Source organism: Balaenoptera acutorostrata, chromosome 19 (genome assembly GCF_949987535.1).
Source record: "Balaenoptera acutorostrata chromosome 19, mBalAcu1.1, whole genome shotgun sequence".
NCBI classification, from domain to species: domain Eukaryota; kingdom Metazoa; phylum Chordata; class Mammalia; order Artiodactyla; family Balaenopteridae; genus Balaenoptera; species Balaenoptera acutorostrata.
This window is the reverse complement of record NC_080082.1, coordinates 52,317,370-52,343,424: the sequence shown is the minus strand read 5'-3', so window position 1 is coordinate 52,343,424 and position 26,055 is coordinate 52,317,370. Positions and strand designations below refer to the sequence as shown.

Here is a 26,055-nt window from a genome sequence, read left to right as displayed (position 1 = left end):
TTGTGTGTGTGCCGGGAGGGGTCAGTCAACTTATAACAAGGTCTCAAGGAAGTGAGAGGGGAGACGAGCTCTAGCGGACAGAAGAGGAAAGAAAGGAGGGACCACGGTGAGCTTCTGTGACTCCTTATTTGGGGTCCACGGTGAATGCTGGAAAAATTTCCTTCTTATTTTACACTTTGGTGTAATGACATCGCCAAGCAACGCGTTTCTCTCCTTCTCAGCCGGGTGGGGTGGGGGGAAAAGGATGCGAATCTGCCTGTGCTGGAGCAAAGATCACAGACCGCGGGCACGATCAAGCGTGCTGAGGAGAGGAGCGAACCCGTGTCTACAGGCCCCGGAGGCAGCAGCAGTGGGGGACAGTTGGGGGTCGGGGTGACGCGATCTGCTTGCCTGCAGTCCAACCGTTGTCCCTGGTTTAAGAGAACCATGGGGCGGGGGTGCTGAGGAATTCTCCAGGCCGCTAATCCTGGGGCAGGCAACCTCTCCCCTGCCCCACAGTGCCCGGGGGAGCCGGTGATGTGCTGCCAGGGTCCTCCCCGCCGAGAGCTGCCTGGATACTCTCGAACACCCGCTGCGTGGACATCTCCATCTCCTGCCCCTCTGATGTCAGCGCTCTCTGACACTTGATTGATTTTCGTTCTTTTGAACCCACCCATCATCTGCTGGTTCTCACACTTCAAAGGGGCTACAACTTTGTTATGAGGAATCATGTTTAAGATATTCATCTAAGTAGTACATGCCCATGATTAATACTTATACACAGAAGAATAAACAGATGAGAAGATGCTCAGTCTCATCAGGCATCAGAAAAATGCAAATTAAAAACACAACAGGATACTACTACGTGCCCACTAGGAAGGCTGAAATGAAAAGGCTGGTGAGGACCGGAGCAAAGAGAACTCTCTCTGTCGTTGGTGGGAGTGGTAAATGGTTTGGCAGTCTCATAAAGTTAAATGCATGACCCAGCAATCCCACTCCTAGGTATATTCCCTGCAGAAATGTGAGGATGTGTTCATCAAAAGACACGTATGAGGATATTCCTGGCAGCGCTATTCTAAGCAGCCCCAAACTGGAAACAATCCAAATGTCCTTCAACGTGAGACTCGAGTAAGAAATTGTGGGTCATTCAGACAATGGATATGCTACTCAGAAGTGGCGTGGCTACACACAACCACGTGGCCGACCCTTACCAACACAATAGTGAGCCACAGAAGCCACACACACACACACACACACACACACACACACACACAGTGCATCCAGCGGGAGTCTACATTCCACATGCGTGAAGTTCAAAACCAGGCAAGATTAAGTCTGGTCGTGGGAAGCAAGACAGGGGTGGCCTTTGGGGATACTGATTGGGAGGCGCTGGGGCCTTCCAGGAGGCTGGCCACGTCTGTCTCTTGCGCTGGGTGTGGAGCACGGGCGTGCTCACTTTGTGACATGTTATCACACTAGATGCTCCAGATTTGGAGCGTCGCTTCTCAGCACAGCAGTCGAGAAGCAACACGGGAAGCGTTACGTAATGAGCAGCCTCAGAACACTGCCGGCCCCGCTCCCCTGAGAGCACCACTTTCAGTCCTTTTCAACGACTTCCGCTGGTGGTCCCCACCTCCAAGTCGCACGCACATCTGTGCCCTGGCTCCTGACCGACAGTGTCGGCAGACCCCGCCTGCTGATGCCCTGCCTGGGTGGAGATGGATCTGGCTCACTGGTCCCCGCCGCTCTCCCGGGTGACCTCTCTAATCTTACGTGTGGCACTTACAGCTTTCTTTTGTGTTTTATCCATCACTGACAGGAGGAGGGGTGTCACCTGTCATGCTGTAACTAAGAGGTCGTGCAGGGTGAGGCCAGGAGCACAGCTGGCCTGGGGAGACCTTACCTGGCTTCTGGCGCTCCATGGTGCTCTCCTGGCTGGTCAGGCCGCCTGAGGAGGACTCGCCGCTGGACGTCCCATCGTGGCTGAAGTGGGGATCAAAAGACAGCAGTGGGTGTGGGGCGGCTGTGTACCTGCAGCGGGGCGAGAGGAGCAAACACAGGGTGAAGGGCTGGTGTGCCAAAAACCACCTGAGACTTCCTCGACGTGGGGTTTTAAACACACGGGAGGCTCCGCGCAGAGGGGAGGCTAGGTGAGGAAGCCTGGAAACGTGCTATTAACTGAGGGTCAGGAGTGAGTTCTGCGCGGGAAGCATGCCAGGGAGCCGGTGGTGGCAGGGCGTGTGGGGCCAGGTGGGGTCCTCAAGGAAGAAGGGGGCAGAAGCCACCTGGGCAACAGCCCTACCCAGAGGCTCCTCCGGGGTCCCGTTTCTTGGCTGCGGAACGGGGTGAGCTGTCATCAGCAGCCCCGGCCCCCAGGCCTGTCTTGGGCTCCCTTTCTCTCTGGTGGAGGAGAGCAGGATAAGGCAGCATTTGTAGGTACAGGAGGCCTGGAACCCAGCGGCCTGGGGATCAAACCTCCCCTTGGCCTCTCGCCTAGCCAGGTACAGTCACTTCCTTGCCCTGAGCCTCAGTTTCCCTAGTTGTCAAGAGGCAACTGCAGTAGGTCCTTCCTTGCAGGACTGAATGTCGTCCTGTCTGTCCAGAGCTTAGCCTGAGGCTGACAGGCCGGAAGTGTGTATGTCTCTCTGGTGGAGGAAAGAGCTGCAGAGGAGAAGCTGGGGCTCAGGCTCCAGAACAAGGCAGGTCTGGTCTCAACCCCAGCTCCATCCCTTACTAGCTGCGTGACCTTGGTCGGGCAAGTGCTCATCAGTTTGAGCTGCAGTTTTCCTGTCTGAAAAATGACATTTTCTGCTTCACAGGGTTGTGAAGGAATGAAATAACAAAGTTGTCTCCTAGACAGAGATTCTCCTGGAGGCTGGCCCTGCACACCCACAGGCAAGGGCTGAGATTTAACAGAGGGATCGGCAAAAGGTTCTCTGTGGCCTCAGGTCCCACAGACATTCTCTATGAACCTGGAGAGAATCCTGTGGGCGCCTCCCAACGTCCATTCCACCTCAGATCAGAGCCAGTCATGGCGGAAACCTTCTCCTTGCCTGGGGTTGGTTAGGGACAGGCACATGAGATGTGAGAGAATGTGAGTCATTAAGACTCCCATGAAATACTTCTGGCTCTTCACCTGGCAAGCACACGGCAGGACCACACTTCCTAGCCCCTTGAGACAGGCTGGCTGGGACTGTGTGACTAGTTCTCGCCAGTGAGCTGTGAGGCAGCCTGCATCCTGAGAGGTCCAACCAGTGGTGGACCTGCAGTGTGGGTGCAAAATAAACCTTCGCTGACTTTGGTCACTGCAATCTTCAGGCATCTGTTACCCAGAATAACCTGACTGAAATGGGGGAAGTCTGCTGAGGAGCTTTGGGGAAAAGTCTCCTTGCTCCGAAGGGAGCTGACAAGGAAAGATGGCCTCTCTTCTTCACCAGGTGTTGCTGGGTTCAGATATAACACCATGAGCCGCTGTCACCCTCTCCCAACCAGCCTGAGAACAAGGCCAACGCTGAGCGTGGAAGAGAGTAGGCACCGGGCCCTTGATGATGTTGTCGAGATGCTGGATTAACCCTCCCTGGAGGGTTACTCTGCCTCTGAACCTTCTTTGCTGTGAGATAACACACTCCAACAGCATTTGAGTCAGCCAAGTTTTGGCTACTTGCCACCAGAAACATTCCATTGACATAAGCCCTGGACTTTGCAGGAGTCACTGAGCCTCCATTAATCAAGCTGATATTGTGATTCCCCATTTGGCTCCTATGCCTATACTTGCAACTTGAGAGGATGATAAACCAGGACCCCCCAAAATCCAAAAGAGGAGTTAACTGACTTCTCCAGGGTCACCCTGCCAGCCCCAAGCCACGGCTGTCTCTGCAGAGACCAACTCTAAACCCCTGGCTTCAACGCCTCCAGGGCAGCAGAGGGGTGCTGCAGAGGTGCACTGGACGTCCTGATAACTCATCTTTACTCACTCGCCAAGAAAATACATATTATCCCCGCTTCTCCAGACCTTGAACTCTAACGCCTCCAGGAAAAAAAGAGTCAAAACAATAAAAAAGCATAGGCAGTCTTCGTCTTATTGGCTGACTTAGCAGCCAGCCAACTTCCTGGTAAAATATGGCTCCAGCACAGCTGGAAACTGAAGTGTTGATGTGTTTATTCCATTTTCTCAGAATGTCCGTGTTGAATTCTGAGTACTAAAGGAAGACGGCAGTAGCTGGGATCAGCCAAAGGATGGCGGAAGGTCCTAGTGGCAGATGCTGCAGGCTGCTCCCTCAATGTCTACTCTCTGCTTCCACCTTGGTAACAGAATCCCAACTGTACTGGGGGCAGCAATGTGATCGGTTAACAAACTACATTTCCCAGGCTCCCTTGCAGTCCTGGCCAATGAGATAAGAGTACTGCACGTGACTCCCAGGCACTCTCTGGAAATGGGCGGTGGGTGCCTTTACCTCATTATCTCCTTAAGGCTGAGCAGCCACCTTAAGACCAGTAGGCCACAGGCCAAGGGTGGCAGAACATCGGCGAGGAGGAGCAGACAAACCTAATCCCAATTTTTTTTTTTTTTTTTTTTTAGCTGCACCACGTGGCTTATGGGATCTTAGCTCCCCGACCAGGGATTGAACCTGGGCCCTGGCAGTGAAAGCGCAGCATCCTAACCACTGGACCGCAGGAGAATTCCCCTGATGGACTGTCTTTAGCTGGATATATGTTACCAGCTTAATCTCTCAGCTAACTGTCCTCAATCAAGACAACCTGTACTTTGTCCATTTATGTAATTCTCTCACTAAAAAGCCTTCTTATTATCCCAATGCAAACTGACTGACCTATGTTGACCATTCTTTCGGTGCTGAATATGTCCTATTTGGGGCCATTTCTATCATTACCACATCCTGGTCAAGCTGATTGGAAACTGGAACATTCCAGAATCTCACCATGCATAGCTCTGGGCAAAACTTCCCAGAAGCAGGTTTGGGCTGCCGGGATCTTGGCTTTGAACTTCCCATTCTGCCATATAGGAAAGTACCAAGACAGAATTGAACTCCTGAGGGCAGGGCTCCAGGCCTGGATGGAACAGTGGATGATGGGTGCATTACAGGAGGACTGGGTAAAGGGTGGACGGACGATGCAGCCATTGTTGGCTGCCACCCCGGTCGGCATCATCTTCTTTGCCTCTGCTGGTGGAGTCCAGATTCTGCTCTGGCGGCCATCCCTCTGCCACACGACTTGTGTAAGTCCTGATGGTTTAAGGCAGTCATGGGGGTCCAATGTGACCTTGCCAGGGGTTAGTTCAGGGGTGGGCAAGTGACCGAGTTCCTTTACCGTTAGAAACAAAGAGAAGCTCTTCCTTCTTTTTCTGCAGGGCACCGGTTTTGCTTGGGGCCACAGTAGCCCTCGTGGGTCATGAATGGAGCCAGATCCCTGAGGATGACCCTGTACAATTAACCAGCCCTAGAGCCAGCCCACCTCTGGACTTATTACGTGATGATGATAAATCCCCCTGACGCTCATGCCTTCTTGAGTTAGGTTTTCTGTCTGAAGTCAAATGCCTCCTAACTGATGTACCACTCTTCATGGAACTGGCAGAGAAAAGCAAAGGAAAAAAAAAAAAAGCCAGCCAAGTGGCCTAATGAGCAAATGTCTGGGGTCCACGCCAGCCCTGCAGGGTGCTGGGCTGGGTACACAATTCTGTCCTAGCGCTCTGTACTGAGTTTGGAGGTTTGCTCATGTTGCACACGAGAGTGGCAAACTCCTGAGGACGGGGACCGCATCTGCAGCTGCCGGCACAGCCCTGCAGGCAGCAGTAACAGTCAGAACCCTCACAGAGCACTTACTGTGTGCCGGGCTCAGTCCTAAGTGCTCGAGAGAGATTCCCTCCTAGAATGTTCTCAACACTGCTCAGAGGCAGACTTTTTTTTTTTAACAGCTAATTTTTTTCTTTTCTTTTCTTTTTTTTTGGGCCTTGCTGTGTAGCATGAGGGATCCTAGTTCCCTGACCAGGGATGGAACTTGTGCCCCCTGCAGTGGAAGTGCAGAGCCCTAACCATTGGACCGCCAGGGAATTACCAAGGGCAGACGTTTTACATGTGAGCAAACAGAGGCAGAGAGGTGAAGCCCATTCTCACATGGCTGATGAGGTGCAGGCCATCTTGCCCTCCTGTCTCAGTAAATCTAAAATGGGCCATGGGATAGGTTCTGTCTATGAGGGCCTTCGAGCTCCTAAAAGCTTGATGAATTCGGCAAGTTGCAGGCCCGCTGGAGAAGACAGCAGGAGACACAGGAGTCCTGAGGGGGGAATGTCCGTGGCTGGGCTGGAATGTCTCGCTTGGGTCACACAGGCTCCAGGATGTCAACTGCGTGGCAGGAAAAGGGGAAAGGAGCTGAGGCCAAAGGCCACTGGGGCAGCCTGACTTGTTCCCGGGCCTCTTATCGCCGGCTGGTGACTGGCCATGAGACACACTTTTGGGGGTTTAGGGGCTAAGGTGTGCTAGGAATGGTTGGCAAAATTTGGAACCTAGCTGTTGACAGAGATAAAAATTGCTGAGACCTAGGCCACAGAGAGCCGAGACAAGCTCCACTGGAGCCCTGGGAAGAGAGGGGTGGGCTGGGAAGAGCTGGAATCCAAGGGAAAAGTGAGAGTTTTTCACTTGCCAATGCCAGAAAGCCTGAAACACAAAATCACAGCCATCAAGTGTCACTGTGGGGTGGGGACTCCAGTAGGGACCACGCATGTCACCCTGATTTGGAGGATGCGCCCAGAGTCTCGTGGGCAGGCAGGACAGCTCTGGGTCAGAGTCGGTCCCTTGGAATCACATAGGCCTGGGTTCCTGGAAAAGTGATCTTGGCCAAGTGGATTCACCTTGTTGAGCCTCAGTTTTCCCTCTCCCTCTGTAAAATGGGACACGCTACTCACTTCATGGAATTGCTGGAAGCACTCATTGAGATCATGCATATAGCTCAATGGAACAGTCTAGAGATTACAGAAATAGATCCACACAAATGTGTCCAATTAATTTCCCCTTCCAATGAATTTTTGCTTTAAGAAGCAAAAGCAATACACTGGAGGAGGGAGAGCCTTTTCCATAAATGGTGCTGGACATCGGCAGGCAAAAAAAAGGAACCTCAACCTAAACCTTTCACCTTAGGCAAAAACTAGCTTTGAAAAACTCAGAGTGGATCATGGACTTAAATGTAAAATAGAAAACAATTAAAACTTCTAGGAAAGGAATTCCCTGGCGGTCTAGTGGTTGGGATTCCACGCTTCCACTGCAAGGGGCACGAGTTTGATCCCTGGTCGGGGAACTAGGATGCCGCATGCTGCACAGCGTGGCAAAAAAAAAAAGGAAAAACTTCTGGGAAAAACTTCTGGGAAAAAAAAAATCTTCAGGACTCAGGACTAGGCAGAGCTCTAAGATTTAACACCAGAAGCATGATCCATAAAAGGAAAACAATGATAATTTGGAGCTCATCAAAATTAAAAACTTTTGTGAAAGACCCTGTTATGAAGATGAAAAGACAAACTAATGACTGGGAGAAAATATTTGCAAACCACAAAGCTAACAAAGGACTTGTATCTAGAATATATAAACATTGAAAAACAAAGATGTTCAACATCATTAGCCATTAGAGAAATGCAAATTAAAACCACAATGAGGGCTTCCCAGGTGGCCCAGTGGTTAAGAATCTGCCTGCCAATGCAGGGGACACGGGTTTGAGCCCTGGTCCGGGAAGATCCCACATGCCGCAGAGCAACTAAGCCCATGCACCACAACTACTGAGCCTGCGCTCTAGAGCCCGCGAGCCACAACTACTGAGCCCGTGTGCCACAGCTACTGAAGCCTGCGCGCCTAGAGCCCGTGCTCCACAACAAGAGAAGTCACTGCAATGAGAAGCCCGTGCACTGCAACGAAGAGTAGCCCCCGCTCACTGCAACTACAGAAAGCCCATGCGCAGCAATGAAGACCCGTCGCAGCCAAAAACAAAACAAACAAACAAACAAAAACCCACAATGAGATATCCTCACACACCTATGAGAATAGCTGAAACGAAAAACGGTGATGACACCAGAGAGCGACAAGGATGTGGAGAAACCGGATGACTCATACCTTGCCAGTGGGAATGGACAATGGTACAACCACTCTGGAAAATAGTTTGGCAGCTCTTTTTAAAACTAAAAATGGACTTACCGCAAAGTAAGCAATTGTATTCTCTTTTCTTCCTAAACACTTCTCTACACGTAATACAGAATTGGTCAGCATACCCCTTCACAGAAATAACAATGTTCTCAACTCCTTGAGTAAATAGCACTCTTAGAAACATCTCTCCCCCATGCCCCGGAGCTTTACTGAGGTGTAACTGACAAATAAAACTGTAATATATTTAAAGTGTACAACGTAATGATTTATGTATACATTGTGAAATGAGTACCACAATTGAGTTAATTAACACATCTATCATCTCACATACTTATCTTTTTTTGGGTGAGAATGCTTAAGATCTACTCTCTTAGCAGATTTTAAGTGTACAATACAGAATTATTAACTACAGCCACCATGCTACACATTAAATCCTCAGAATTTATTCATCTCATAACCCAAAGTTTGTGCCCTTTGATCAGCATCGCTCCATTTCCCCCACCCCCAGGCAACCACCATTCTACTCTGTTTCTTTGAGTTCAACTTTTTTTTTCCTTCTGCATTCCACACCATTCTGCATTCCACACCATTCTGCTTACTCACATCTGTAGCCTTTGCTCTGTCTGGAATGACCTTCTCCCTCTTCTCCACGGCAAACTCCTACTAATCTCTCAAAGCCTTATTCAAATGCCGCTTCCTCCTGGCAGCCAGCCTAGACCTGACCCTGGGCTGAGCTCCCTCCTCTCAGGCCTGAGTCTATTAGAGCTCTCATCAGAATGCGCATCCCTTCTAAGACTCTCTCCACCACAGCAGCACTGACAACAGGAACCCCTGTGAGTGAGTATCTCAAATATTTCTCCTGGCACCTGGCACATGGAAGGCTCTGGGGACCCTTTGCTGATGAAAGCTGAATGGTGGCCACTAGAAGATGAAAGACTGAGTATGTTTCCCCCAGTTTTACAACAGAGGCTTAGAATCAAACAATGTTTAGTGTGGTGGCTCTTGAAGTATGTTCCCTGGACCAGCAGCCTTGGTATCGCATGCTCTACCCCAGTCCTACCAAGCTGGAAACTCAGGGGTCAGACCAGTAATCTGTACTTTAACAAGCCCTCCCTCCGGGTGATTCTGAAGCTCACTATTTAAACAAACTCACTCACTCAATCCATCTTTCATCAAATATATACCAAGGATCTACCATGTGCCAGACCCTGTGCTGTGTGACGGTAATAATGTTATACAAAACGACCTGGAAAGGTATCGTATCTTGGAGAGCAGGCTTATTCGTGCACACATGCATGAGTATGCATGCATATGTGTGTGTGCACACACGCTTAACTGGGCTAACAGAATGGAGAGTGCTCAAGGCCATGGTCAGGAAATACACATGAAGCGAAGGGCACAGGGGCAGCATGTCACCTAGTGCGGGGGGAGGTACAGGGAAGCCTTCCTGGAGGAGGAGCTTCAGCACTCACATTGGAGGAATGGTGTCTGTGGAGTGGGTGGGAGTGAAGATCATGAAGAGTTTCCATGGGGAGGATTCTGAAATGCACACAGCCTGCCTAGGAAATCAGAAGTGGCCAGGGCGGCTGACGTGCAGGGCACCGCACAAGGCTGGAGAGGCGGGTGCGTCCTGGTGGCCAGAGTGAGGCATGGAGGCTGTGTCCTGAGGGCTCTGGGACACAAGGAGGGTTTGGAGCAGGGGACAGACATGGCCAGATATGCAAAGACCCCCCAGTTACTGAGTGGGGGGTGGACCAGAGGAGGTGGCACAGAGGCTGGGGGCTCAGGGAGGTGGCCAGGGTGGGGCGCTGGGGAAAGGAGGAGGGGGCGGAGATGCTCCGGAGGTGGAAGGGATGGACCGCGGTGGGGGGGCGGGGAAGGGAGACATCCAGGATGAGGTGCACGGCTCTGGCCTGAAAACAGGGGAGTGGTGGGGCTGCCCCTCAGACAGGGACCCTGGAGGAGGAAGGTTATAGGGCACCAGAGCTGAAGGCTGCTGGAGAGCAAGCTAGAGAGCTTGGGTTTATCCCGAACGCACTGGGGAGCCAGGGAGGAGTTGGGAAGATCCCTCAGGCTGCCAGACTGGAGAAGGGGACAGGACTGAAGCCCGACAGGCCATGACAACTGGGTAATGCTGGTGGCCTGGTCCTGGGGAGCACAGGCTGGAGTGAGGTGAATGGCTGTTCTGGAAGGCGCCTGCTCTTGCTCAGACAAGTGATTCAGGTGTCAGGAGAACGGCAACCGAAATGCTGCTGCAAGGACAGGCACGGCGTCCTGCCCAGGCCGGCTTGGCCCTACATCTTAACACACACAGCCCACCCTCCTGGAGGTCCTCTGATGACCTTCAGGGATCCATAAGCCCCATAAAATGGCAAATAAACTTGTGGGGTAAGTGCATTTCCTGAGGAAGAAGGATTCTGGCTTTCACCAGATTCCTTAACTGAAAAGAGTGAAGAGACTCTGACCTTTCTGGGGATGGCTTGTATCTGGCGTAGGTGGCCGAGCCGGGGGTGGAGAAGCTCCCAGAAGGCTGTCGGTAGGGAGGGACTTTGTCGACCCCTGCTGGTGATGCTGTGTAAGGGGTTTCTGGGAAGCTGACGGGCCTGGAACAGAGACAGGAGGGAGGAAGGCGGTGGGGGTGAGCGAGGAGGATATCCCTGCCCTCCGAGGAGGGACAGCCAGACCTCTCCCTCAGGCCCAGCCCCATCCCATCTGATTCACCTGCTGTCCTCCCATGGGGACAGAGAGAGGGCTGCTGAGCAAAGGGCAGCAGGAAGCCAGGGCACCCCTTGCCTGCCTTCCCACTGCGGCTGAGCCTGCCCCCCGGCTTCTGTGGCCTGATGGGGCTCTGATGGGGCCGCGAAGACCGTTCTCGCCCACGCCTGGGACAAGACGCTCCTCTGCAAGGTGGATTCCTTCATTATTTGGAAAATTTTCTTTATCTTTTAATATATAATACATTCAAAAGCATTTATCTTTAAGGTATATGCCATCATAATAAAACAAACTCCCTGAAGCTACCACCCAACCCAAGAGCTAGAGTGGCGGCAATACCTGTCCACTGGTGGGCTCCTCCCCTTCCCACTTCCCTGCCAGAAGGAATCACTGCCCTAAATTTTGTGTTATCAGTCCTTTGACCTTTTAAAAAAATATATAGTTTTAATCATATACAGTAGGGTGGATTTCCAACCTCAGACCCTGAGCTCCCCAGCCCTGGGCCCTCACACAGGAGGCTCATAAGGCAAGTTTAAGGGAAGGAGGAAGCGAGGGGCATATAAGCACAAGAAGAAAAGGAGAAAGACTGAGGAGAGGAAGACACTGGACAGCAGGGGAAGGAGAGAGAAAAGGGCAAAGGGCGGTTGCAGACAGGAGGGAGGTGCGGGCTGGCTGGTGCCCGGGGTTGGGTGCAGGGTGGGGCGGGGACGAGGGAGTCCTTACCTCTTGCTGTGCAGGGGCTGGGACTCCCGGAAGGGGACCATGGGGGTCTGCTTCGGGGGCCGGCTCAGGGACTGGGCGTGCCCGGGGGTGGCGGGAGTGGCCCACTTGGAGGCTGGGAGAGAGTTGTGGGACGCGGGCCCGCTCCACTGCCAGGGAGCGTTGCTGCGATAGGGGGGCCGGCCCCCCGCGACCAGGCTCTCCAGCTCCGTCTTGGACTCCGAGGTATTCATGTCATAGGTCTCTGGCCACCCCCTGGGAAGAAAAACTGCGTTACTCAGACAGGCGTTACTCAGACAGGCCCCGGCCCACCAGCGCGCACGCCTGCTGAGCGTCGCAGCAGCACGGGCTGGGCTTTCCCACCCAATCTGAACGCACACGGCCTATTTTAAAGGCCCAGTAGGTACCCTTTAAACTGGTCTGACATGTCGCAGCTTGGAGGCCTCAACCGGGACAGGGCCCAACAATGCGGCTCCAACGCTTGGCGCTCTCTGCCTCATCTCCTCTCCCCTCCTCTTCCTCTCTCCTCGTCTCCCTTCCTCTCCCTTCTCCCTGACCCAGGCCTTGGGTCAGCCAGTGTCCTCCATGGGCTGGCTCGGCCCCCCTTGGTGGTTCTTGGGGCCAGGAAGGCGGATGCCCTCAGAATCAAAGGACAGTATCTGCCTTGTTCCAAAGAAGCTCAAAGGCAGCTGGAAGAGGAGCAGGTGACCTACTTTGCAGGGTGGTTAAAAAAAAAAAAAAAAAAAAAAGCCACGAAATCCAGAACCTTGAAATAGATGCAGAACGGCCCGTGAATTCCCCCAGACCAGGCTGCCACACATGCACCGCAGCGTTCCTGGCTCTAGGTAGGGAGATCCGCAGGCTGGGCTGGCATCTCCACCACTGCTGCAGTGCAGCACGGGAGGGGGCTCTGAGCCCGAGGAGGGGGCCGTGCTCACAAAATCCACCTCCTAGCAGCTGTGGGAGCTGAACTCAGAGGAGCCCTTGGCCTAGAAGTTCTCCTGCCCACACTGAGCCGATCCTCTGTGGTTCTCCTGAGTCCCCTGGAGCCTGGGGAAATTGCAGGGCATCCAGCAAAAGATCTGGTGGACTTGGTGGCTGGGAGCCTGTGGGCCCAGGTCATGTCTGCTAAGGAGTCATTAAAAGGTGACCTGAGGATGTGCTCTGGCACCTGGGCCAGACACACAGCGCCGCTCAGTAGCACTAGAGTCGGAGCTGAGCTGACGTTCAGCAGCTCCTTCCAGCAGCCTCTCTGGATTAGCAGGTGCCCATGCCTCACAAGGTACCAGGTGAGGAATGACAACATACAAATGTCTACCAGAACCCACAGATACGCCAGGCCTGAGCAGAGGTGGAGGGGGTACCATCATGGCCCCAGGCAGTGCACACCTGCTACTCCTGCCTGCTCAGCTTCTACACCCCTTCTCCTGAGAACAGGTCTGTGTGCTCTAGGTGGGGCTGACCCCACTTCTTGGCTCCAGGTATGAGCATGTGACCTAGGTCTGCTGGTCAGAAACTCTCCTCTCTCTGGACACAATGACAGGCACGGGATTGTCATGTGCCCCAAGCTGAGCCAATCAGAGGCAGTGAGCATCAGCTCTGGAACTACCGGGGGAGAGATCTATTTCCCTGGGCTGCTGAGCTGGGGAGACCTAAGCTGGAGCTGTGAGGAGGGGGAGGTCATCTTTGTCCCCATGAAGTGGGAGATGGCTTGAGAATGACAGCAATGCACAAAAGGAGACAGGTGATAAAGATTCCTGATGAAGATGTCCCTGCATAAAGCCACACTTATATCTTGCCCCATCTCCTAGTCTTATCAGGTGCATTAGCTAGTAAAGTCTCTCTTTTGCTTCACCTCTGTTACTGGTAACCAGAATTCTAATCAGTGGATACACTGAAGAGAGAAGTAAATCGAGGCACAGAGAAGTTAAGTAACCTATCCAAGGCCACACAGCCAGTAAGAGGTGGAAACTGGATTTATCTATGTACCTATGTAGGTACCCATGTATGTATGTATGTATCTATCTATCTATTCTTTTTTCTTTTTTTGGCCATGCCACACGGCTTGTGGTATCTTAGTTCCCCAACCAGGGATAGAACCCACACTCTTGGCAGTGCAAGTGCGTTGTCCTAACCACTGGACTGCAAGGGAATTCCCGGAAACTGGATAGTAAGCTGACTTGAAAGCCCACAGCTTTAACCACCATATACACTGGCCCACTGAACAGTGGTTTGGGAACCAGTGAGTAGATTTTTTGGGTCCCTTCTGCCCCAGTTACTGACAGCTTCATCTTTGGTCAAGAGTCTCTGGGCATGATGTCAAAGAGGGAAACAGTCATCTTGAAGGCAGCACAGAGTGATGGAGAGCCAGGGCTCTGAGGCCAGACGGCTGGTTCAGATCCCAGCTCTGCCACTTATGGCCTGTGTGGCCTTGGGTGAGGGATTTTCCTTCTCAGAGCTTCAGTTTCCTAATCTGTAAGATGGCTGCGAGCATTAGCAGAAAGTCTGGCGCGTGCCAAGTGCTTAACAAACAGGAGCTCTTGCTGTTGTCGCCTTCTCCAGCCGATTCTGTGGACTGTCTACCTGTCATTCCCACATGCTCAGAAGCGAAAGTCTCCCTTTCGCCTTCTGAAGTCCAACCACACCCACCTGGGGGCTCTGGAACAAATTCCTTCCCAGTGATCTGAGATCCGTCAGCATCTAAATTACCCTGAGCGCTCAGTAAAGGAACACAGATTCCTGGGCCCCATCTCAGCCCCTCTGAATCAGAGTCCTCTTTGAGGTGGGGCCCAGGAAGCTGCATTTTACCAAGCTGCCAGGGATGATGCTGACATGAGAAAAAGTTTATGAAGCCCATTTCACTGATTTAGTTTTTGAATTGTTTTTAAAAATTAAAGTGGTATAAAAGGGCATCCCTGTCCCCGTCTCCGTCCCCCAGTCACACCCACCAGAAGCACCCACAGCTGCCAGGTTTTTACATATTCTTACAGAAATAGCCTATGCACATACGTAAACATGATTTAAAACAGAAATAAAAAGAATATTACACTTAACTCCAGTTCCCATCTTGCTTTTTTTTATTCTTCCCAATTAACGACATTTCTCACCAGGCCCTCTCAGCACAAAGAGACTCACTGCATTTTCTTTATAAACAATCCATTACTATTCCATCACGTGGATGACCTGGGATCTACTCAGCCAATCCCCTGCGGCTGGATATTGAGGTTTCTTCTAGTCTTTTGCTTGCCCAACAACGCTGCCCTCAGCTACGTGCGGGAGACATCTGAGAGCGGATGCCCCTGGTTTGCAGACCACTTTTCCTCTCTGCCTCCTTGTCCGTGATTCCTGACAGCCTAGTTTCTGGGGGCCATGGGGATTCCTTTCTTATCTCTACTACTCACTCACTTGTGGGGTTTCAATTTCCCTTCTCAAGCAGGAGTTTCTACCCCCTCCCCCTTCAGACGTCTTAAGTCCAACTGCAGAGGACAAAAGCAGCCCAGGTCGCCTTCCCCATCAGGCAGCGAGAGACAGCAAGATGAGAACATCCCTCCTGAGCCTGTGCAAGCACCCAAGGTCACGACGACACACCTCACTGGGGGCTCTGGAATGTCCTCCCGGCTACCTGGCCCAGCCTGGCAATGGCCCAGCAGGGCAGGGCTCACTTGAGAACCCCAGCCTTGCGGCCTGGGGGATGTGAGGATGATCCCCTGTATTCTGCTCAGTGTCTGAAGAACATGGGGTCCAGACACACGCCACACAGAGCCTGGCTGGAGGCAGGGAGAACCCTCTGCTCGTCCTGGTGTGTTTCCCCTCAGAGCTTATCGTGACATTTGAGCCAGGAGGCCAGGGTTGCAGCAAGAGGCTGGAGGGACCCCAGCGCTGGGGTTATCAGCTCTGCAAATGAGGCCAGCCAGACGCCTCTGCACTTGAAGAACAACAAAAACCACACAAGTCCCAACCCACACCCGCCCCTGTAAGCAGGAGATCTTGTTTCGGTGGCCGCCTTGTAAAGGGAGCAGGATGATAGTTTTTCTCCTAAATAGGGCAGGGAGCGGAACCCGTCTGGCCACACCCTCCCGGCCCCATCTCCCCAGAGTTGGAGAAGGGAGCCTGCAGACATTTCCTTTTGCTTCAGCTGGTCCCTACCTGTGGGTCCAAGGACGCCTTTGCAGCCTCTGGCGCTCCCAAGTTTTGAAGGCAGGGTATCTCGTGCATGTGTCTGTGTGTGTGTGCGTGTGATGTGTGTGTGGTGCGTGTGTGTGTTCGCCTGTGGGGTTACCTCAGCTTGACTTGCCCCTGCAGAGCGCGGAGCAGGTGTGGCCAGGCCTCGGCTCCGTGCAGGGGTGGAGGCGGCCCCGGAAGAGGGCTGGGAAGAGGGGACGCCTGGGGCCTGGCTGAAGTCCTGAGGCTGAGGCGCTGGGGTGTGGGTGGCTAAGCCCTTGGTTGCAGCAGGGTTTAAGCCTGTCCAGACCACCCCTGACCAAGGTCAGAGCAACAAGACTCAAGAAGGTGGGGCTGGTGCAACCAGAACGCACACGCCCACAGCTTGCAATCGCTTTCGAGGCAGCTGAGGATCTGGACACGGAAGCTGGACTGAGTTTTGCTCGCTACTCAGTAGCCGTACAGCTCTGCACAAGACACTGGGCCACTCTGGGCGTCAGTTTTCTCACTGGTAAAGCGGGGATCACACCAGCCCTGCGAGGTCATGTATATAAGCACTCAGTGTCTCCTCATCTCGTGCCTTTCTCGTGGTTCACTCAGCTCCAGCTACATGACCCTCTTTCTGGTCCATCAACAAGCCAAGGGCCTCTGTCCTCACCTTTGTGATGGCTACTCCCTGCCCGCAAGGCCCCTCTCCTGGCTCCTTCTCGTCTTCAGGCCTTCCCTGACCCCCTTATCCAATGTCGGGTCACGCCCTTCACGCTCCTCACACCCAGGATCTCATAGCTGGTGTCTTCAGAGTGCCTCCTACAGGCCAAGTCCTGTTCCATGTGCTCTGCAGGCCTGACCTCCCCCGACCTCACAACCACCTCTAGGGAAAGATCTATTCTTTTTTTTTTTTTTTTTTTTTTAAAGGATTTTTCTTTCTTTTTTTTATTTATTTATTTATTTATTTTATTTTATTTTATTTTTGGCTGTGTTGGGTCTTCGGTTCGTGCGAGGGCTTTCTCCAGTTGCGGCAAGCGGGGGCCACTCTTCATCGCGGTGCGGGGACCGCTCTTCATCGCGGTGCGCGGGCCTTTCTCTATCGCGGCCCCTCCCGTTGCGGGGCACAGGCTCCAGACGCGCAGGCTCAGCAATTGTGGCTCACGGGCCCAGCTGCTCCGTGGCATGTGGGATCTTCCCAGACCAGGGCTCGAACCCGTGTCCCCTGCATTAGCAGGCAGATTCTCAACCACTGCGCCACCAGGGAAGCCCCGGAAAGATCTATTCTTGTCCCTATTTTACAAATGAGGAAACAGGCAGAGAGTGGTGAGGCCACCTGCCCAGGGTCACAGTTAATAAGAGGAGGAGCTTGGATTCAAACATAGGCAAGCTCCCTGCAGAGCCTGCCTCCCTACTATGCTCAGCTGCCTCCCCCTTTGGCTATATGAACCATCTTACTTGCTTACTTGTTTATTGTCTGTCTCCCCCGATCCATTCAGCAGGGCTGTGAGGGCCCAGGCCTTGACTGTCCTCTGTGCAGCTGTGTTTCCGGCACTTGGAATATAGTGATTCTAGAGAGAATCACTGTCTCCAGACCCCTCTGGAGGTTGCGAGGGTACCAACTCATTATCCTAAGAACTGCATCTGTCCTGCCTTCCCTGTACAAATTATACCTCAGAAGAATCATATAGTTGCTGAAGGATAGTTCTTTTTAGAAGAATTCCAGGGACGCCCCTGCCAGTCCAGTGGTTAAGACTCTGGGCTTCCAACACAGCGGGCACAGGTTCGATCCGTGGTCGGGGAACTAAGATCCCACATATCGCAGGACGGCCAAAAAATAAAATAAAAATTAAAAAAAAAAAAGGGAAGAATTCCAGCCAATAAGTAACACAGGAATGACAGAAATGAGGACATCACTTCAGTGTGCCCTGTAATGACATAGGGGATCCAGGCAATGATCACGAATGGCTGCTGAGAGCTGAAGGGAAACGTATGGTCAAGGGTCAGGTTGCCACCATCTGAACCCTCTGAGCGCCCTTAGTATCACTCACACAGGGACAACCGGACATTCGATGCCTCCTAATGGATGCACACCTGGGAAGTGCCGTTACCAAAAGAAATTCAATCAGAATCTGATCAAGCTTCTATGCCGAACTTCAGTTTATAGGAAATACACATGCTAGAAAAACAGGTTTAAAGGACACCAGAGGGGTGGTGTCCAAGCGGCTAAATCCAGGACGTGGGAAACTCTAAAGGACAAGTGAGCTGGTTTCCTCCCAAAGTAAGTTGTAAGAAAAAAATAAGAGGGAGGGGAAACTCACAGATTAGAAGAGCCTGAAGAGGCACATCAACCAAATGCCACTGTTTCTAAAAAATATCTCTCTGATACAAAAGAAGTTAAAGATAGACTGGGCAGTTGATGCTGACTTTATGCTAAAATTTTTAAGTGTAATACTAATTCTTTAAAGGTCCTGACTGGGTAGAGATACATTCCAAGGAGTTGGGATTGCTTCAAATAATCCAAGGTGGGGAGGTATGGAATTAAAAAAAAACCAAAAACTGGGACTTCCCTGGTGGCACAGTGAATACGACTCCAAGCTCCCAATGCAGGGGTCCCAGGTTCGATCCCTGGTCAGGGAACTAGATCCCACATGCATGCTGTAACTAAGAGTTTGCATGCCACAACTGAGGAGCTGGCAAACCACAACTAAAGACCCTGTGTGCTGCAACTAAGGAGCCGATGAGCCGCAACTAATGGGCCCACCTGCTGCAACTAACACCCAGCGCAACCAAATAAATAAATAATTAAAAACAAACAAAAAACAAAACAAGAACTGGCCACATGTTGATAAATGTTGAAACAAGGGGCTCAGCATACTTTTCATATGTTTGAAATGTTCCATTAAAACAAAAGAAAGCAAAACGAAAAGAAACAAACACTGCACTGGCTTCCTAGTGAACAAAACCCAAGCTCATCACCATGTCCAGAAAGGCCCCCCAGTCTGTCCATCTCTCCCATCTCGCAGCCTTGCTCTCTGTGCTCCAGCCACACCGGCCTCCCTGTGCTGCAGGAACGCACCACACACACCGACACTTTGGAGACCCTGTCCTGGCTTGTTCCTGTCTCGGACCCGCTAGCCCGGAAAACTACATGGTGGTCTCCACCCGGGAGCCTTCCCTGACCACCCCGTAAGCCGCTCTCCCGCCACGCTGCAAACCCTTCAGTGACCCCACTTTCTCTTCTCAGACCTCGTCCCTGCCAGGTCCTGTATTATACATCTATTTGATGATTGCCTGTCCTTCCCTCAGGGCACAAACCCCAAGGGAACAGGCGCTTTATTTTGTTCACCGCTGTATCCTGAGCACTTCAAATGGAGCGTGCACACAGTAGGGGCTCAATACACATGTGCTGAACAAGTGAGTGAAGTACCATGTGCCCTCAGGCAAGGACGTTTAACGCTGTGTGCGACTAAGGAGGTCGCCCGCCTCACAGGGCTGTCGTGGAGGCTGGATGGGACAGCACGCACGTGGAGAGCTTAGACCGCGACTGGCTTGCAGGAGGGGTTCCACAGATATTAGCTCTGACCACTATCACCACTATCACTTTTCCTGCTGAGGGAGGGCTTCAAGTGCTAGCACCCGGGGAGCTGCCGACCTTTCAGGCTTACCTCCGGGGCGTGCCGTCATCGAAAGGCGGGATGATGACCACCTTGACGGTGACGGAGGTGCGCAGCAGGTCGATCATCTGGTCGTGGGTCAGCGTGACCACGGCCACCTTGCAGATCTCCACCAGGCGGCTGCCCTGCCGGAGGCCGGCCTGCCAGGCAAACCCGTAGTCCTCCACCTCGGCCACGGTCCCGTCGTACTTCACGTGGAAGCCCAGCTGCCCGAGCCCGTTCCGCCGCAGGGTCATGTCCACCGTCTCCCAGCCATTGGTCATCACCTGCAGGCAACACGTGGGGTCTAGCCTCACAAGCTGCTCGGGGTCAGCTCTTGTGGGAGGCTCCTGGTCAGATTCTGCCCTTTGAGGCCAAAGACCCTGCTGACCCCCGTCTACCCTCCCAGGTGATGTCAGGGTACGGGAGCACAAACACCCACCTAGTCCCAGCCCGGGGTTCCTGACTTCTGGAGAAACGTGGATACCTCACACAGAGGTGGTGGTCATGAGCTGTGATCTCCAAATGCACCCCCCCCAACCCCCGCCCCGCTGTTGGTGGTCTCTGGGACTTGTTCTGGCCAATGAAGTGTGAATGGAACTGGCATACTGTCTGGGCTGGGGCATTTCACTGCCAATTCAAGACCCTTTGCAGGCCTTTCCCCTCAGCCACAGCCTCTAGGATTATTCCGGAGAGTGGCTGTTTGGTCAGCTAGGGTCCCCAAGTTAGAATAATGTGGAGCACAGACACCAGCTGAACCTAAGATGGACACGTGGTGGGAGTGACATAATCCTTTGTTATTTGAAGCCACTAATAATGCATCCTGACCGATACGGTGACTGTGACCAGAGTAAAAGCCAGAGAGGCAACAGACCAGAGATCCTGTGACCTTTTCTAGGTTGGGGGCTCGGGCCATATCTTTTACTTCATGACATCATTCTTAGAGGTACAAACCCCTTCCCAGTCTCCTTCCCAGACCGTCCCCCATCCTGGAGCCGACCAGACCACACAGAGCCTTGCCTCCAATTTACTCCCTGCTTCATTTGTATGAGACTTTTGTCATGATTACCATAGATATGAGAAGCCACTGAACAGAACCCCTGGTTCTTCAGCATGTCCTTAGGGATTCCCTCCTCTTCCTGGGACAAAAAGATTAACTGAACAAGCCGCAGCTGTTAAACAAGTTACATCAAGATTTGTCTGCCCTATCCTAAAACTGCATTAAGGAAAGAGTTCGTGTAATGGTTCACATTTCCTGTGAGAAGTCATTCCCTGGCTAGAAACGAGGCTACCTGATGTACCTATTAGAGCAGCACAGTAAGAAAGAATTTTATGTCACAAGCCACGCTATGCATTCACACATTTACACACGTATCCATATACACAAAAATATTCCTTGCAATCCACACTGACATTCCCGAGTGTGGGTAGCGAGAAATGAGTTTGGATGGCAAAGGCCTTACCTGAAAATGTAAACACATTTGTTCCTGGTCTGGACAGTGAGAATTTGGGAAGTGAGGAAACATGTAAAACTAGAACAAAGCTCCACGAAACCAAGTCCTTCCCCACTGGGATCCACTGGATATGTTTCAATCTTTTCTACCCTATCTTTGAGAATTGTTGATTGAGACCCAGTAATTGATTTCATAACCCAACTTGTTTACATGACAATAAGGAGTTACTGTTAATTTTTTATGTATGATAAGGACAAAATAGTTATTTTTACAGAGTCCATATGTTTTAGAGATAAATATTGAGATGTTTACCGATGAAATGATAGGATGTCTAGGATTTGTTTCAAAATAGTCAGGGGAAGAGAAGGGAGGGAAGGGAAAAACAAGATGGGCCACGGGCTGATAACTATGGAAACTGGTGATGGAGCTACAAGTTCACTATGTGAGTCTCTTTACTTTTCTGTATGTTTGAAAATTTCCATGATTAATAAGTTTAAAAAAGTTGGTTGGAAAGGCAAGTCTACTGCTCAGTGCCTCAAAAGAGAAAGGCGTGAGTGGCTTCGTCCTAGACCACTACTTCTGCTTTGGGAGTCAAAATTCTTCTTCCCTTTGAAGCCGTCACCCTTGTGTCTGAAGAATTTGGCTGTGGGTGATTCACAGGAGAGTCCTGTGTGTCCGTGCCTGTGCCCGATTAGGCAGCACCAGCCCTGGGAGTCCCGGGCTGTTCCGAGAGCCACCCCCGCAGAGGCCCCGACGGCTCAGGCACTGCTGTGCAGGACTGCTAAGTGCCGTCCACTCTCCATCCTCCCCTTCTTTCTCTGAGTAACGAGACTCCCCTGCCCACCGCAAATCAAGAGTTTTGATGGGTGCATGGCCAACTGGCTGGGGACCACATTTCTCAGCTTCCCTTGCAGCTGGGTGTGGACATGACTTGGCTTTGGGCAACAGTGATGGAACGGTGTTTTTAAAAATAAAATTGCTTGTCCTCCACGCTCACGCTTTCTCCCTTCCTGCAGACAGGAACATGGATGTGGAGTGACTCCACGTTGACCGTGCTGAAAAGTACAATATCGACGGGAAAGAAGGAGCCACAGGAGGAAGGGACGTGGGTCCCTGAGCTGTCTCTGCCAGCTTTGAGCAGCCTGAGCGCTAACTACAAAAGAAATAAACTCCCATCTTATTTCAGCCACTGGATTTCTCAGTCTCTTTCTTTTAGCAGCTCAGCCTGTAACTACCCAGTATGGCTGCTTTGGGTCATTTTGGATGGGGGAGAGAGAGACAGTAGGGGAACTCGGGCTGCTCTGGCTTAGTGTCCTGAAACTTCTGTGCCATTTGCTTTTGTTAACAACCTGAAGGCAGCCCCACCCAAAGAAGAACACCGTTCCTGATGTTCACAAGGTTCCCCAATTTCTCTAATATCTCACTTATGATGTACATACAATAATTTGCTTGTTTTACAGCTGGGGAATCTGAGGCATGTCAGTTGCCCAAGGTCATAAAGCAGATCTGACTCCTTAACTCTATCTTTTAGCCCCTGTGCTGTTTTCCCTGCTGCTATGCTGCTTCCTCTGCCTTTTTTTTTTTTTCTCTTTTATTTATTTTCCCCCTCATTCTTCACCAGGATGATTCCTACTTACTGCTCTAGTCTCAGTTTAAGTCATTTCCTCAGGGAAGCCTCGCTCCACCCCGGGCCAAGGCTCACAAGCTGGGGTGCTTGGTGGGTAATGGGAGATGCAGGCTGGTGAGAACCATGGTCAAATGGTGCACTCATGTCCTGTGTAAAGGGGGCACCCAACACCCTGCTTCAGCTGACCCCTGACCAGTATAAACATAGGCCCTGGAGAGCCAGATCCCCCAGTTTTTCAAGAGAAGCCAGAAAGCTAGGTTCATACGAAATCCTTGGAATGTTAAGCATTGGTAACTAATTAAATATGTCTGGGGGCTGCATCCCATCTGTGGGTTTGAGACCGCCCACCATGATAGGTTCCCCTGGCATCCTCAACACTCTGCCTTTTAGCCTCTTGGCACTTGTGATTCCTGTTCAGTGCCTGCCTCGGACGGTAGCCTGGGCCCACCATGGTCACTGCTGAGTCCCAGCACTGCCCGGCCCAGGGCCCGGCACATAATAAAACCTGTCGACTTAACAAACAAAGGATGTCTGAAACCCAGCTGTGCTGGGGGAGGGTGTGGACCCCTCACCCTGGAGGACTTCACAAAGAAGACACACCTTGTGAGCCATTTAAGATGGACCTGTCCCTTCACAGAAGATGGCTTATGTCACCACTTCCTGGCTGCCCGGTTTCTCAGCGGGCTTTGGGGCATTGAGATTGTGAGGGGGGCTGTGGAAATGTGCTCTAAAAGCACTGCACCAACAGTAGGCACGGGGGTGGGCGTGGGACAGAGAGGATGTGGTTAGAACATGTAGCCTGGCACAGTGCCTGGCACGGTCACTGCTCAAGAAACGCAAGCTGCTGTCAGGATTTTGGGAGGAAGGCCTCTCATGTTTAAGAACCCAGGCCCTTAACTCACTCTGGGCCCTGGGCAAGTCGCTTTACCTCTCTGGGCCTCAGCTTCCTCATCTGTGAATCGGGGGTGATAACAGTATCTCCCTCACTGGGCTTTTGGGAAGAAGAAATGCGAGGTTGTGCAAGGCTGCAAGCAGTCAGACAGTCAGCCCCCCATGAATGGCCACTTTTGCTATTACTACAGGGTAGCACGCATGCGAGCATTCAGTCCACGGTCACTGAGTGCCTACTGCACACCAGATGCTGGCCTAGGTGCTGAGGACACAGCGGTAAACAACAAATACACGTCAGATGGTGGTAGGTGCTATCGAGAAAATTAAAGCAGGGGAAGTGGGTGGAATAAGCTCAGGGCCAAGTTGGGGAGGGGAGTTTGCAATTTTGGATAATGAGGCCTCACTGACAGGTGACATCTGACTAAAGGCATATAGAAGGGGAGGGAGCCATGTGGGGATGAGGGAAAGTGTTCCAGCAAGAGCGCACAGGCAGTGCAAAGGCCCTGAGGCTGGATGCCTGATAAGCACACTCTGGAAACAGCAGAGGTCTGTGTGCCTGGAGCAGGGAGAGCAAGGGGGGACAGGATCAGAGAGGCTGACAGAGAGGCCATGCAGGGCGCCTCATGGGCCACCATAAGGAACTGGGCTTTTACCCAGAGTGAGCTGAGGGGTTTGAGCAGAGCAGTGACATGATCAGACCCCTCTGACGACCTTACTGAGAAGAGACCACAGGGAAGCAAGTGTTGACGCAAAGGAGACCAGCGAGGAGGCTACCGGATAGGCCAGGAGGGGCTATGGAAGGGGGAGAAGTAGGGTAGCCTGCCTATTGGAGACGGAGCTGACAGATTGGATGTGGGTGTGAGAGAAAGGGGAGTGAGGCTGATGGCGAGGCCTCTGATCCCACAAATGCACTCATTTGGGCTTGTCCTCTGCTGAGACAGGAGAACCCTGGGAGGCATGGGGAAGGAAACTAGGAGCTTGCTCTTAGACATGTTAAGTTTCAAGGTCAAGTGGAGATGCCAAGTAAGCAGTTAGTTATCAGCCTCAAGTCTGGGCACAAACAGGTTTTGGAGTCAGAAAAATCTGGATTCAGATCCCAGTCTGCCACCTACTGTATGACCTTCTGTGAGTATCTATACTTCTCTGAACCTTGCATTTCTCATCTGTCAAGTGGGGATAAAAACAGTGCCTACATTCCACGGGGTGGGTGAAGAACTGTGAGGTCATGCACGTAAATGGCTCATTAGCACAGAGTCAGGGTTCAGTCATCTCATTCAACTAACCAACTGATCAGCATTTACTGACCACCTACTGTGTGCCAGCTCTGATCTGTGCATATGAGATAAGCAAGTGAGGAAAACAGTCAGAGGCCCTCGTTCACGGACCTCCCATCCTAATGGGAAATCTACACACAAGCTACTGTGGTAGTCTAAGGCGGGGCATGAATTTTGGAGTCAGGGAAGCTGAGAGCAGGGCTTTACCAATCCAACTGAACTCAAAGAGCAAGTGCAAAGGCCTAGAAGGGTGAGGACAGCCAGCTGTCACAGTGGCCTCTGGAGGTCACGGCCTCCCAAGTCAGGCCAGCTTGCCTGGGCCATATAACTCATCCAATCCTTAAAACTTTTACATGACGTAGGATGATTACTGTTCCCATTTTTCAGATGGGGAAACTGAGTCACCCAGCGGTTAAGTAACAGGGTGAGGTTACACAGCTGGTAAGTGGCAGTGCCAGGAGTTGAAGCCAGGCCTTCCGATTCAAGAACCTGTGTTGTTAACTCCCGTGATACACTGCCTTCTCTATTCCACGCATGCCATGCCATCTGCTAAACCCACTGAGAGCCAATCACCGACCACAGAATTCCTTCACACAGGGCTCAGATGTGGCCTTAGTACTTCTTAGCCCAATGCTTCAAACAGCCATTACCAAATAAGCTGTCATCTGACTTGAAACCAATCTGCTATCCTTGGTTTGGCAACAGTCCGAGCCTGAGCTACTGAGAGCTTAGGGTTAAGATTTTTATCCAGACTGTGAGTCTTTTTTTGTTTTTTTTTTAAATTTTAATTTATATGAAACTTCTTTTTTTGTTTTTTTTTTTAAAGATTTATTTATTGATTGATTGATTGTTATGTTGGGTCTTCATTTCTGTGCTAGGGCTTTCTCTAGTTGCGGCAAGCGGGGGCCACTCTTCATCGCGGTGCGCGGGCCTCTCACTATTGTGACCTCTCTTGTTGCAGAGCACAGGCTCCAGACGCACAGGCTCAGTAGTTGTGGCTCACGGGCCTAGCTGCTCCGTGGCATGTGGGATCTTCCCAGACCAGGGCTCGAACCCGTGTCCCCTGCATTGGCAGGCAGATTCGCAACCGCTGCGCCACCAGGGAAGCCCTGAGTCTTTGTTTTTTAACAGGAGATGTTAAACCACTCATGTTTATTGTGATTACTGATGTGGAATTATTCCTGCCATATAATTTTCTGCTTGTTTTGTTTCTTTTATTATGCCTTTGTATACTCCCCACCGCAACATCCTGTTTCTGTCCTATATTTTAATGGCCTGGAAGCCTTTCATTCTGTTTTAATTCTTCTGGAAAGTATCCTTACATTTTTAACATGAGTTTAAACTTATCTTTCCTATCAACATCTTGAGTGAGTAAATATGCCTTTTGTCCTCCCAAGGTGATGGCACGGAGAGCCTCGGACACCTTCCCCAGAAAGAACCCAGGCTGTGGGACCC

The 26,055-nt window shown here is 51.7% G+C and overlaps 1 protein-coding gene across 9 annotated transcripts in view; it reads right to left on the bottom strand.

The window, feature by feature from the left end:
* The window catches only part of SIPA1L3 (signal induced proliferation associated 1 like 3), a 240,868-nt gene that overhangs the window by 44,165 nt on the left and 170,648 nt on the right, over window positions 1–26,055 (bottom strand). For all 9 annotated transcript variants that reach the window (XM_057534114.1, XM_057534115.1, XM_057534113.1 and 6 more), the window contains 4 exons: window positions 19,367–19,641; window positions 11,556–11,807; window positions 10,583–10,720; window positions 1,883–2,010 (listed from right to left, as the gene is read on the bottom strand). In XM_057534114.1, the coding sequence (XP_057390097.1) occupies window positions 1,883–2,010; window positions 10,583–10,720; window positions 11,556–11,807; window positions 19,367–19,641 (793 nt within the window). The remainder of the gene's footprint in view (window positions 1–1,882; window positions 2,011–10,582; window positions 10,721–11,555; window positions 11,808–19,366; window positions 19,642–26,055) is intronic.